The 12,810-nt window shown below is 53.3% G+C and overlaps 1 protein-coding gene across 1 annotated transcript; it reads left to right on the plus strand.

Moving 5' to 3' along the window:
* Positions 1 to 7,880: 7,880 nt before the first annotated feature.
* Positions 7,881 to 12,424, plus strand: nik1 (histidine kinase; the record flags this gene model as incomplete). Its single annotated transcript, XM_006963530.1, has 6 exons — positions 7,881 to 9,124; positions 9,243 to 9,275; positions 9,351 to 10,177; positions 10,241 to 10,507; positions 10,576 to 12,075; positions 12,149 to 12,424. Coding segments are annotated over exons 1-6 (3,762 nt in total), but the record flags the coding sequence as incomplete, so codon positions are not given.
* Positions 12,425 to 12,810: the final 386 nt, after the last annotated feature.

Below are 12,810 nucleotides of genomic sequence, written 5' to 3' on the forward strand. Positions count from 1 at the left end.
ATGTCGTTGTCATCTTTTTCCTTGGTTGGATGTCTGGAGTTTGGGTCTCTTCTTTGTTTCCCCCCCCCTCAGCGTTTTGCAATTGTTGCGGCATGTTGAGTTTGAGCAGAGCATTTGTTGAAGCATGTTGGGCTTTGAATTCATTTCAGCAACATGTGTCAAGTCACATGGCGTTGCCTTTTTCATTGTCTTGGGGCTAGGCGGGCGTCTGTTGCAGTCTGTCATTGTTGGCATCGCATAGCACATAGCACTTCCTGCAGGTTTGGCTCTTACATGTATGTTTCGGGTATCTTGTGATGGACTTTTTGGTCCCTGAGGTTTTCTTGTTGAGGACAGTACCAATGGCAATTTGACATGAAGATCGAGTTATCACTTTCGTGTTTCTTCACATGATCCAGCACGGGGTATGCAGGCTTACAGGGTTTCATCCTCCAAATTACCGAAGCTACCTCTATTATCTGACTTGGCCTCGGACTGCCGTACACAACATGGAGCTTTGAGATACCGGCTCAGGCCTATTGCATGTGGGAGCCAGGGGGAGGCAAATGGAGGCAGTAGGCCTAGTACCTGCCTGGACAAGACCATACAGTACTTGCACATGGGACTATTGAATCAGTCAGGCCGAATAGGATGTCGTTCCGTTGCCGGAATCCTTTGGGCCAAGGAGTCCGGAGCGATGGTGTTTCGGCATGGTGATGGCCTAGTAGTAGGTAGTCAACGCTGCCTGCTAATACTAGTATGTAATGTTACTTGAAGGATTGGTTCGAGATGTGTTAGTTCAATGGTGTTGTTGATGTATCACCTGCTGACATGCTCGTCCTGTGGTCTCTCGCAGTTCGATCTCAGGGTAATCCTACTATGTATGACCATAGAAAAGATTCCGTATGTACCTGAGCATCACAAACAGCAACCCCCGACCAGAGAAACAAGGATGCCCTAGACACACGAACACACACACATCCAATAGAAACGCCTTTATCACCCCCCCCTTCCTCGTCCATTCTAGCCATCCAAAACTGCAAAATGGCTAATAGCAAAACACCATCATCATTCGCCAGGAATCCCATCCATGGCTGCCCATTGGGCTGCTACAGTCCGTCCTGCTGCCGCCTACATAGCTGCTACGAGTACAACACACTCTCCTTTCACATGGGCATTTGCCTGTAGTAAGTGTATGTGTGTGTGTGTGTGAGTGTGAGTGTGTGTGGCCGGCACAGCAAAGAGTGGCGTTCCATTGAGGCCAGGGTATTTCTCACCGAGTCGGTGGATGGCCGAGACAGCGCCCTTGCCTTGATACTTGCTTGTACTTGAAGGTGTACCTAAAGATCAATGCCTTGCTGGTATGCCCTCTGAGTGCGATGTGCATTGGTGTGGCTATTCTGGTGGTTGCCTCAAAGGGACATGTCAGTTTCTGGACAACTATTGCGACAGGAGATTTTTTTCTCTCCTGGGGTTGCACGAGGGTAACATGAGGTGTCTGTCTGCTTTTGTCGGTGTATGTGTGTGCATGTGTGTGAGGCATCGTAGCAACGCAGGAGAGCGAGTTGACAACGGGGGGGGGGGGGGGGGGGGGGGGCGAGCATGTGAGGAGAGAGGCAAAAGGAAAAAAAAAAAGAGGTCTTGGCGAGTGGCGGTTTCACGATTTAGATTGGGTGATATTACAGTCACATTTTTGTTTCGTTTCTTCTTCCTCTTGTTATTGATTTCTTTCCTTTTGGACTTTTGGACTTGAAGGATTAGGAGACAAAGGACGGGCATTGGTGCGATATGCCTGTAAGTAGGTAGTGTGCCGTCCCTTGGGGTCATGCGGACAGGTTGCGTCTCTCGTAGCAGTTTTAGGCCTCTGTAAGGTAGGTACCTAGTAGTAGTATGTAGCTACATAGTTCGCCTCATCCAGACAAGCTCCTTTGTGGAACGTAATCGTGAGTCGAGGGCAGCAAAGGATGATGCTTTCACGGACATTGAGGAGAAGAAAAAAAAAAAAAAAGACAAGGGACTTTCCTTTCTCACCGGTGATTCTCGGCATCTGGTCCGAAGATGCGGCCTGCCTGATGCCAAGAAGTCCCAAGGGACACACACAGCCCACACGGGGCCTACATACATGTACCGAAAGAGCCGCATTGTTTAGGCCTGAGAAACTTCTTACCATTCAAACAGACGAGGTTCCGAGCAAAGAAGACGGAGGCAATGGCACTTTCTTCCTCAGTTCTTGAACGAGTGAGAAAAGACTACAGTACCTACTGCTACTTAGTACATACCTACCTACCTGATAACAGAGAGACGCCACACACACGCACACACACACAGAGAGAGAGAGTAAGAGGCAAAGCAAACCCCTGTCCAAGCGGGGGAATGGCGGTTGGTGGCGTCTTTCCCTGGCATTGACGTATCCAGTATCCCTCATGGCCTTGTCCTTGCTTTCCGCCGCTCTCTTTTCGTTTTGGGCGTAGCTTCAAAGGGGGGGAAAGAAGAAGTACTAAGAAGAAGGGGTGCAAGGGCAGCGCGCATTTTGTACATGCGGGAGAGGGCACATGAAGAGCTGCGGAAGAAGTACTCCGGGTGTTGTTGATACCTGGGCTGTACTTTGGGTATTTTTTACCTAGATAACGTCGACGACGGCACAGACAATATGGACTTGGTAAATTGACTCGAATGTTGATGTTCATTATGAGGATAAAGGCACCAAAACAACCGCTATATTATCAATATTGTCTTCTTCCTCTGTTTATCTTCTTCTTCTTCTTCTTCTTCTTCTTCTTCTTGCCAACTTGTCTTGTTTTTGGAAACTCGGGAACCCGCATTGATCAGCGCGCTGGCCGTCTGGGGGGCCGGAAAGGGCTGGGCGGCTCGGTTTGGTTTTGGTGATTTATTAATGTAGGTACTTGGGGTCTATGTGAAACACGGGCGGCCGAGTCGAGGTTGTTTGTCTTTGGTGGTGATCGACGGTTCTTGTTCAAATCATTTCAGCAGGGAGAGGGCTTTTTTTTTTCTTCTTTTCTTTTTTTCTTCTTATTTTTTTCCCGTCTGGTTTGATTAGGTCAGTCTTTGGTCAATCTCATCAAAACCAGTCAGCGTTGAATTTTTTGGCCCTCTCTTGCCCTCTCCTCTCCTGCTTCCATTTCGCCGCGGGCTTGGCAATGGCAAAAGAGGACCCACGACACGTGAGGGAAAGTGGTCGACTGTATGTACTACGAGTAAGGAACATTGCTCTTCAACTTGGTTTCTGGTATGATTAACACGTAGGTAGGTTTATGCTGGACATGTCGAGAGGGAATCCGGTTTTTAGTACCAAGAGCAGGGTCTGGAACTCTTCCATTGCTACGCTGCAGACCGCCTTGTATGTAAGTCCGCTATATTTTTAGCAGAGGCAGGAAAAGAAGAACAGAGCGGAAGCAGGGCAACCTGAAGAGCAGCGGTGCTATTATGTATTGCATGTACAGTGCTACTACTAGTACTAGCAGCAAAGCAGCGATTAAACCCCAATCTCTCACACGAAAATTCAAGGGTCCTATTTCCTTCTCCGCTGCAGCCGCTATTTGCTGCTATTGTTGCGCGACACATTGAAGCCAAGCCCCCGTTTGTGTGTGTGTGTGCGAAGTGCCCGCTAGATTTGCACCTGGCCGCCGGTGACGTCTGTGGCTTGTGCGCTGGGTGCGAATCTCCACACAAGGTGTTACCTAAGGCATCTAAGTACCTACTTAACAAGTAGGCAGGTACAAGTACGGACTGCGGAGGATCCATATTTTGTTTGCTAGAGGTGGCATTTCGTTTCCATTCATGAGGGGACTTGCCAGAGTTGAGGCTAGCAGTAATAGTAAGCGAGTAATATTCCACCATAACGGAGTTCGATGGGATTCATTCTTCTTTACAGCAGCTCATAGCGTTGGCGGCGTGGTTGATCTTGTATTGAAACGGGTAGAACGAGGCTCGGGTAATCAACGACAACATTGAAATGACCAAGAGAGAGCCGCAAAAGGTACAACGAGGAGGGGAGCAAAGACGCCCAAGACAGAGGTGTAATCACAAAGCACTCGCACTGGACAGACATACATACTGTCTCTCCTAACCAGTTACAAGCCCCATGAGGTTGCTTCAGCTGCCAAAGATCTGCTCTGCTGCCTCAACGAGCATCTTGGTGTGTTCCCAAACAAGCTATGTATGCTTCCCTGACGATCGGATGCCCATCTCCAGCCTAGGACTCCGTTAGGCGTCAAGCCACAAAAGTCGGGGAGGACAAGGCTCTCGAATCTGGGGGGAGGATCCCCTTCTCAGAACAATGTCGAGATGGTTTGCGAGGTAATACTACCGACGCAGAAGCATGTCTGTATGTACATGTGCGAGGACGTTGCAGGTATGATCCGCGTTTGTGATTTCCGGCCCGCGGGCATGGTTAGGCAGCTGCACACACATCTCGGCCTTATTGAAAGACATGGCAACGCTCATGGCTCCCTCCCTGCCTACCTTACCTTGGAGCACTAACAAGGGATTGCCTAGTAGTGATTTTGAGCATGTCACAGGTATTATCGTGAGCATGTCAGTTAAAGAAAGCAAGCAGCCTCACGTAAGAAAGGAAATGATAAGAGGCAAGCTTCAGGGCAAGCTCCGACGGTATTACCAAACAGCAAGGGGAGAAATCATCAGTATCGCACACGGCAAACCGCCTCCGACGGCTGACAAGGCCGGCCAGGCCAGGCGCCCCTCTCCAAATACGAGCCTCGTGCCTCCGACGTCGAAGGAGCTGGAGCGGGCAAAAGAAAGAAGAAAGCTCGCTCGCATTAGACCCGTGCCATGGCGTCTCCCGTGGCACCTGATTAGCAGGCCCAAGTTCTGGTGGCCGGTTGGGCTGAAGCAAGGGATGGCTGCAAAAGAGGAGATGGGATTGGCTTTGAGCGGTGTTGATGTGTATCGAGGTACATTCTTGATACAGACGGCGCCAGTGACACACACCGTATGCATGTGTTGGATAAGGTACGGGCGCTTGTTGGGATCTTATCCGATAGCTTTTTGTCGGATTCTCTCTTGTTTTTTCTTTTCGCCTTGCTTGGGGGGTTTTTTGCTCTTTTCTTCTTTTCTCGCTCCAAGTTCTCCCAGCGGGGTGTGTAACGTGAGCCGTCTCCTCGCGAAAAAAACCCATGCACAACCGGCATGCTAGTCCGGGTGGCAAATTGGATTAGACAAATGGAAGACGAGAAGAAGCAGAAAAAAAAAGGGAGAAGAGTAGGTAGGAAGCAATCGTATGAAACAGAGCCATGAGAGGAGAAAATAAAAAGAGGAGTGATAATTCACCCAATATTATATGACCAAATACATACTGAAGCTGCTGCAGCGGCGTTGATGTACATCAAGCAAGTAGGTAGGTACTTGTACTTGCACGGATGCCGGACCACCTTTTGAAAGTGTGCATGGGACTCTAACCGCCACCTACCGAGGCGGCGTATCAGGCTCAGAAGAAAACTCGCTCGCTCGGCTCGCCAGACATGCGAGGCCCTTTTCTTTTCTTCCGTCGCGGGCTATTACGAGTAGTAGTAGTAGTAGTATTACCTACTTGTCAAGCTCCGACTCAGGTACCAGCAGATTGGTGTTACTAGTCAAGTACATACCTGCCAGATAATGCAGCTCCATGTTCGTCGGTCTTGTCACGGTGAGAGCAGCCAAAAAAACGCAGCTTGCGAGTTCTCGCCTTGTCCAGGCCGGGCAGGACCACCAGCTCAGCGACTCGCTAGCACCGACTCGTCGTAGCAAAAGGGCTCCTGTCCCCCCTGTCTGGCTAGTCTAGACCATCAGTAGTGCTGCTGTCCTGTCAAGGCCTTGCACAAAAGCGGTTGGAGTGTCTTTTCTCGCCCCAAATGCCTCCCCGCTGGCTTCTCTGGCTGCCCAGACAGCTTTTGCCCTGGATGTATGGCCGAGTACTTGTACTTTCGTCCCATGATATGTTGAGTGCTGACCGACCGACAAGAGATTGATGATCAGACCATGTGCGTGCTGTCTGTAGGGAGAGAGATGGGTATTATTAGTGGTGATTTTCGTCTCGTCGTTTCGTCTGATTGCTTGCGTTGCAAATCAACAGAGTCTGCCGCGTGAGATCTGGGTTGTTGGCCATGCCCTGCAACTCCAGCTGGCCCTCCTGATCTACATCTGTTCATTTTCCCTTCTGCTTCTTCTTCTTCTTCGTCTTCTTCTTCTGGATGCTTCTTCTTATTCATCTCCCGTGCTCTGCCCTGATGTCACAGAAAGATGGCGGCTGAGGGCAACAAAACAAAAAAAGCAAGGAAGACAAGAGACAACATGGAATCCACGTGCCGCGAGGCTCAGCGCCCAGGATCACAAACCCACCGCAGTGCCCAGCAGACCATTCATATCGGGGGGCACCCTGGGACAACCGGTTTTCCAGCATCAACATGCAACATGCATGAGTCCATTCTTGCAGGAGCATCATCCTAGACACAGAGCCTCGTGCTGGCCGTCGAATGCTGATATGTAGGTATGCTCGTGCTTGTGCTATCCACAGGCTGTTGCTCGAGGCGGCCTGTCTGATGATACTACAGGTCACCTTCATGCAAGGGAAAGCCGCCCCAAAGCAGCCACACGGCTCCTGTGCCGCGGATGGCGGCCTCGAGGTATTCTCGAGGTATCGCAGTACCTGATGTGTTCCGCTTCTTGTGCGTACCTACCAGATGTCGCCTGCCAGCTCAGGTGCTCGAGCAGCTTGCTGGGCGCAGCTTCATCTTGAAGTGACATACATAGTGAGACCCGAACTTGAAAGGTCACAGTTCGATCTACCTTACCTACATGTAGCAGTACTACAGCAGGTATCTGCTGCATGCTGCTCCCCGTATTTTATCAAAGTGAGCGCCGCCTTCAGGGTTCTCAGACCGGCTTCAGGGTCCTTTACCGACAGAAACTCCATCCTGTCACCCCAGAACCACCCAGCCAGCAGATTAGCAACAGATCCGTCGTCTCAGTCTCGAGTCCCAGCACGCTTGAGCTGCACAGACAGGCCGATCGCTGTAGGCCTTTGACGCCCAGCAGCCGCCTCGCGGTCATCTCCCAGCACCGCTAACCCGGACGGGCACAGCAGGGCCTCTCCGGTTGGTCAGGCCCGGGTACCTCGTACTTCCCCGCCATCTTTCCCTCCTCCTCCCACCGCACCAACACACACACAGTCAAGCATCCATATCCGACAGCTCCAGGGCTCCAGGCCAGCTTCCCACACAGCCCTCCCTGGAGGCGGCCCTTTTAGTGGCGGTCTCCCAGCTTCCAGCGCCGTCACCACAGGACCCTACCGCTAGAGACGCCCAGCGCCTCCCGTCTCTGTGCTGTCCCAGCCACAGGTACAGGTACACGTGCGGTACCTGCGCTCCGGGGCTCACGCTTCGGCGAATACCTGTACCTCGCTCCAAGTACTCCTCTTCCCACCCGTCCCTCCCCTGTCCGCCTGTCTGGCTGCCCAGATCTAGTCTTCCTCCTCCATCTCTCTCACCTCGAGACCATTTTGCACTGGGCGGTGGTGCAGTCCGGATAACCTCTGCAATCTCCTACGTTAGTATTTCCTGCAACAATCTACTCCTGCAAAACCTCCCCCCCCTTTGCCCGCTGATGCCCGCCTATCCTGTGCCCTCGCCGCCTCGTCCGTGATCGCTTGCCTGGCATCGCCGCGACACGCTCAACCGGGACCGGCAAAGAGAGAGAGAGGCAGAGAGAGGTGTGCCCTCTTGCGCTTGTTCTTGTTCTTGTTCTTGTCCCTGTCCCTGCTGCTACGCTCCACCCCCCTGCTCTTCTTGCTTTTCCGTCGTCCACCTACATCTTCTTCTCGCCATCTTTCTCTCCCCGTCGAAGGCCAGAAAAAAAAAAAAAAAGAGCCATCTCAGCCTCCTGCAAAAAGCCTCTCCCTCGCCTTCATCGCTGCACCGAATGACTTTGGCACCGCCTCTTGTGCCCTTGATTCATCGCTTACTCGACCGAAACCCTCCAGTTCCCGGCGCCTTGATCTCGTTTTCGCCCGCCGAGTTGCCGCTGTTCCCCGCCGTCGACGACCAAGAGAGCAGGGCCTCTTCCTCCTAGAGTTACAACCTTCGACTCTTCGTTTTCCCCTTGCCATCCTATCCTCGACAATATTATCTTCTTCTTTTTCTCCATCTTCCTCCTCTCCTCATTGTCTCCCCCATATCTTCGCCATCCTTGCTCCTCCCCGCCCGCCGCTTCGCAGCCTCCTCCGCGATATTACCTCTCTCTCTCCCCTCCCTGGGGAACCCCCCAGCGCCCGGCATGATCGAAGATACGGCAGCACTCGCTGCTGCCGCAGAGCTCATCGCCTCCCTGGCCTGCGACCCTGCGTCGGCGTCTGCCTCTTCCTCGTTGGTATCGGTAGGGCCCGGCTCCAGCATCAAGCTACCAGGCCGTGAGAACCCTGCAAAACGGACCCTGGAGATTGAGCTTGAGAAGCTCGTCCTACGCATTTCTCAACTGGAGAGCAGAGCGTCCGCCTCGGCCAACGCGTCCGTCTTCCCAGAGACGCCCAACGAAGTCAACGATACCCTCTTCAACGATGACGTTGACCCTTCGGTCAACGGCCGCCCCCCTGTGGCTCCCCAGCCACGGTTGTCCCAGGCTCAACAAGGTAGCTTGGACAGTCCGATTTTTGTATCCCGCCAGCTGACCAAGGAAGCGCTGCAAGGACTGCGCGATCATGTTGACGACCAGTCCAAGCTCCTAGACAGTCAACGCCAGGAACTTGCTGGCGTCAACGCCCAGTTATTAGAACAGAAACAGCTTCAGGAGCGTGCCCTGGCCATGCTCGAGCAGGAGCGGGTGGCCACGCTCGAGCGAGAGCTGTGGAAACACCAGAAAGCCAACGAGGCCTTCCAAAAGGCCCTCCGAGAAATTGGCGAGATTGTCACTGCCGTGGCCCGCGGAGACCTGACCATGAAGGTCCGCATGAACTCCGTCGAGATGGACCCCGAAATCACAACCTTCAAGCGCACCATCAACGCCATGATGGACCAGCTGCAGACCTTTGCCAGCGAGGTGTCCCGCGTCGCCCGAGAGGTCGGAACAGAGGGTCTGCTGGGCGGCCAGGCCCGAATCGGTGGTGTAGACGGTGTGTGGAAAGAGTTGACAGACAATGGTATGGCCCATTTCTACTATTCTGCTCCTCCCATCCCGGTGTCCCCTTGGTCAACCAAGCTCTGGCTGGTCGTCACGAGGATCGTGGTGTTACAAAATGCTGACAATCTTCTCTACAGTCAACATAATGGCCCAAAACCTCACGGATCAAGGTATGCATACAATCCTTTCTTCTCTTCTCCGTTTCAATCCTCAAGCCGTCTGATATCTAACATATTCTGCACCAGTGCGGGAAATTGCCTCCGTCACAACAGCCGTCGCTCACGGCGATCTGACAAAGAAGATTGAGCGACCAGCAAAGGGAGAAATCCTGCAGCTCCAGCAGACCATAAACACCATGGTGGACCAACTTCGAACATTTGCATCCGAAGTCACGCGCGTAGCAAGAGATGTCGGAACCGAGGGTATACTGGGCGGACAAGCCGACGTTGGGGGCGTCAAGGGCATGTGGAACGATCTGACCGTCAACGTCAACGCCATGGCCAACAATTTGACGACCCAAGTGCGCGACATTATCAAGGTCACCACAGCCGTCGCCAAGGGAGACCTCACACAGAAAGTCCAGGCCGAGTGTCGGGGAGAAATGTTCAAGCTCAAGTCCACCATCAACTCCATGGTTGACCAGCTGCAGCAGTTTGCTCGCGAGGTCACCAAGATCGCCAGAGAAGTCGGAACAGAGGGACGCCTGGGTGGCCAGGCCACGGTCCACGATGTCGAGGGCACATGGAGAGATCTTACCGAAAACGTCAACGGCATGGCCATGAACCTCACCACACAGGTGCGAGAGATTGCCAAGGTCACTACGGCCGTCGCCCGGGGCGACCTTACCAAGAAGATTGGCGTCGAGGTCAAGGGAGAGATTCTGGAGCTCAAGAATACCATCAACCAGATGGTGGACCGCCTGGGCACGTTCGCCGTTGAAGTGAGCAAAGTGGCCCGAGAGGTCGGTACGGATGGTACGCTTGGTGGCCAGGCCCAGGTCGCCAATGTTGAGGGCAAGTGGAAGGACCTGACCGAAAATGTCAACACCATGGCATCGAATCTCACCGTACAGGTATGTCATTTGTCTCCCCCCTCCTGGTGATGGAGACGCAAGAAGCTGACTTTTTGTCGCCAGGTGCGAAGTATCTCCGCTGTCACGCAAGCAATTGCCAACGGAGACATGAGCCAGACAATTGATGTGGAGGCAAATGGTGAGATACAGGTGCTGAAAGAGACCATCAACAACATGGTCTCGCGTCTGTCCAGCTTCTGCTACGAAGTGCAGCGTGTTGCCAAGGATGTCGGTGTCGACGGCAAGATGGGAGCCCAGGCCGACGTTGCTGGACTCAATGGACGCTGGAAAGAAATCACCACTGATGTCAACACCATGGCCAGCAACTTGGTAAGCAATCGTCGTTTCTCTCTCTCCATCTGAGAAAGAAGGGTCTCAGGTGCTAATTCATGTCGCAGACTACTCAAGTGCGCGCCTTCTCTGATATCACAAACTTGGCTACCGACGGCGACTTCACCAAGCTCGTCGACGTGGAGGCCTCGGGTGAGATGGACGAGCTCAAGAAAAAGATCAATCAGATGATATCAAATCTCAGAGACAGTATCCAGAGGAACACACAGGCCAGAGAGGCTGCCGAATTGGCCAACAAGACCAAGTCAGAATTCCTCGCCAACATGTCGCACGAGATTCGAACCCCGATGAACGGCATCATCGGCATGACGCAGCTGACCCTGGACACCGACCTGACCCAATACCAACGAGAAATGCTCAACATTGTCAACGACCTTGCCAACAGCCTCTTGACCATCATTGACGATATTCTGGATCTGTCAAAGATTGAAGCTAGGCGAATGGTGATTGAAGAGATCCCGTATACGTTGCGTGGCACCGTCTTCAACGCACTCAAGACCCTCGCGGTCAAGGCCAACGAGAAGTTCCTTGATCTTACCTATAAGGTAGACAGCTCCGTGCCTGACTATGTCATCGGAGACTCCTTCCGTCTGAGGCAGATCATCCTGAACCTCGTCGGCAACGCCATCAAGTTCACCGAGCACGGCGAGGTCAGCTTGACCATCCAGGAGCAGGAAGACAAGAGGCACGTCGGACCGGGAGAATACGCCATCGAGTTCATCGTCGAAGATACCGGAATCGGCATTGCCAAGGACAAGCTCAACCTCATCTTCGACACCTTCCAACAGGCAGATGGTTCAATGACTCGCAAGTTTGGCGGTACGGGTCTCGGCTTGTCCATTTCGAAGCGATTCGTCAACCTCATGGGCGGAGACCTGTGGGTGAACAGCGAGGTGGGCAAGGGAAGCGAATTCCACTTCACCTGCCGCGTGAAGCTGGCCGACGTGCACGCAGAAAGCGTCCAGCAGCAGCTGAAGCCGTACCGTGGCCACCAGGTCCTCTTCGTCGACAAGTCCCAGTCCAACGCCGCCACGCACATTGGAGAAATGCTCGAAGAGATTGGTCTGCACCCCGTCGTCGTTAATTCCGAGAAGAGCTCGGCTCTCACTCGCCTCAAGGAGGGCGGCGCTCTGCCCTACGACGCCATCATCGTCGACTCAATTGATACTGCTAGGAGATTGAGGGCGGTAGATGACTTTAAGTACCTTCCTATTGTCCTGCTGGCTCCAGTGGTTCACGTCAGCTTGAAGTCGTGTCTGGACCTGGGCATTACGTCCTACATGACGATGCCCTGCAAGCTCATCGACTTGAGCAACGGCATGATCCCCGCTCTCGAGAACAGGGCCACGCCGTCTCTCGCAGACGTTACCAAGTCGTTTGAGATTCTCCTTGCGGAAGACAACACTGTCAACCAGAAACTGGCTGTGAAGATTCTCGAAAAGTACCACCATGTTGTCACCGTTGTCGGCAATGGCTGGGAGGCTGTCGAGGCTGTGAAGCAGAAGAAGTTTGATGTGATCCTCATGGACGTGCAGATGCCCATCATGGTGAGTAATGATGCATTGAGCACGACATCCCCAATTTGACTGTTGCCCTATGGAGCTGACCTTTTTCGACCAGGGAGGATTCGAGGCCACTGGCAAGATCCGCGAGTACGAACGTGGCATGGGAACACACAGGACCCCCATTATCGCCCTCACGGCACACGCCATGATGGGCGATCGCGAAAAGTGCATCCAAGCCCAGATGGACGAGTATCTGTCCAAGCCGCTGCAGCAGAACCAGCTCATCCAGACCATTCTCAAGTGTGCCACCCTGGGAGGCGCGCTGCTCGAGAAGAACCGTGAGCGAGAGCTGGCGTTGCAGGCCGAGGCCAAGGCGTCTGGACGCCTGGACGGCGAAAGAGGCATGCTGCGCCCAGGCTTGGAAGGCCGCTCCTTCACGACCAGGGAACCCATGACCAAGAGCAGGCCCTCGCTCACCAAGGCGACTAGCAAGGCGCTGGAAGAGGCGCGAAACGCAGCAGCAGCAAATGCTGGCCTAAGATTCAGTGAACTAACCGGCTTCAGTGCTGATTTAATGGAAGAGCTGGATAACATGGAGGACGAGGATTCCTTCACCAAAGCGCGCGAAGACCTTGCCGACAGACGAAGCCTCTCGAGTTGAATTGGTGCACGACTCTGCTTTACATCGGCGCCGTCAACAATGGGACGCGGGATTCGACTTCAGTCCGAGAGCGATCCATCAAGTCTGCGGTCTCGCCGCTTGACATGAACTTATGA

The sequence above is a fragment of the Trichoderma reesei genome (genome assembly GCF_000167675.1).
Source record: "Trichoderma reesei QM6a unplaced genomic scaffold TRIREscaffold_5, whole genome shotgun sequence".
NCBI classification, from domain to species: Eukaryota; Fungi; Ascomycota; class Sordariomycetes; order Hypocreales; family Hypocreaceae; genus Trichoderma; species Trichoderma reesei.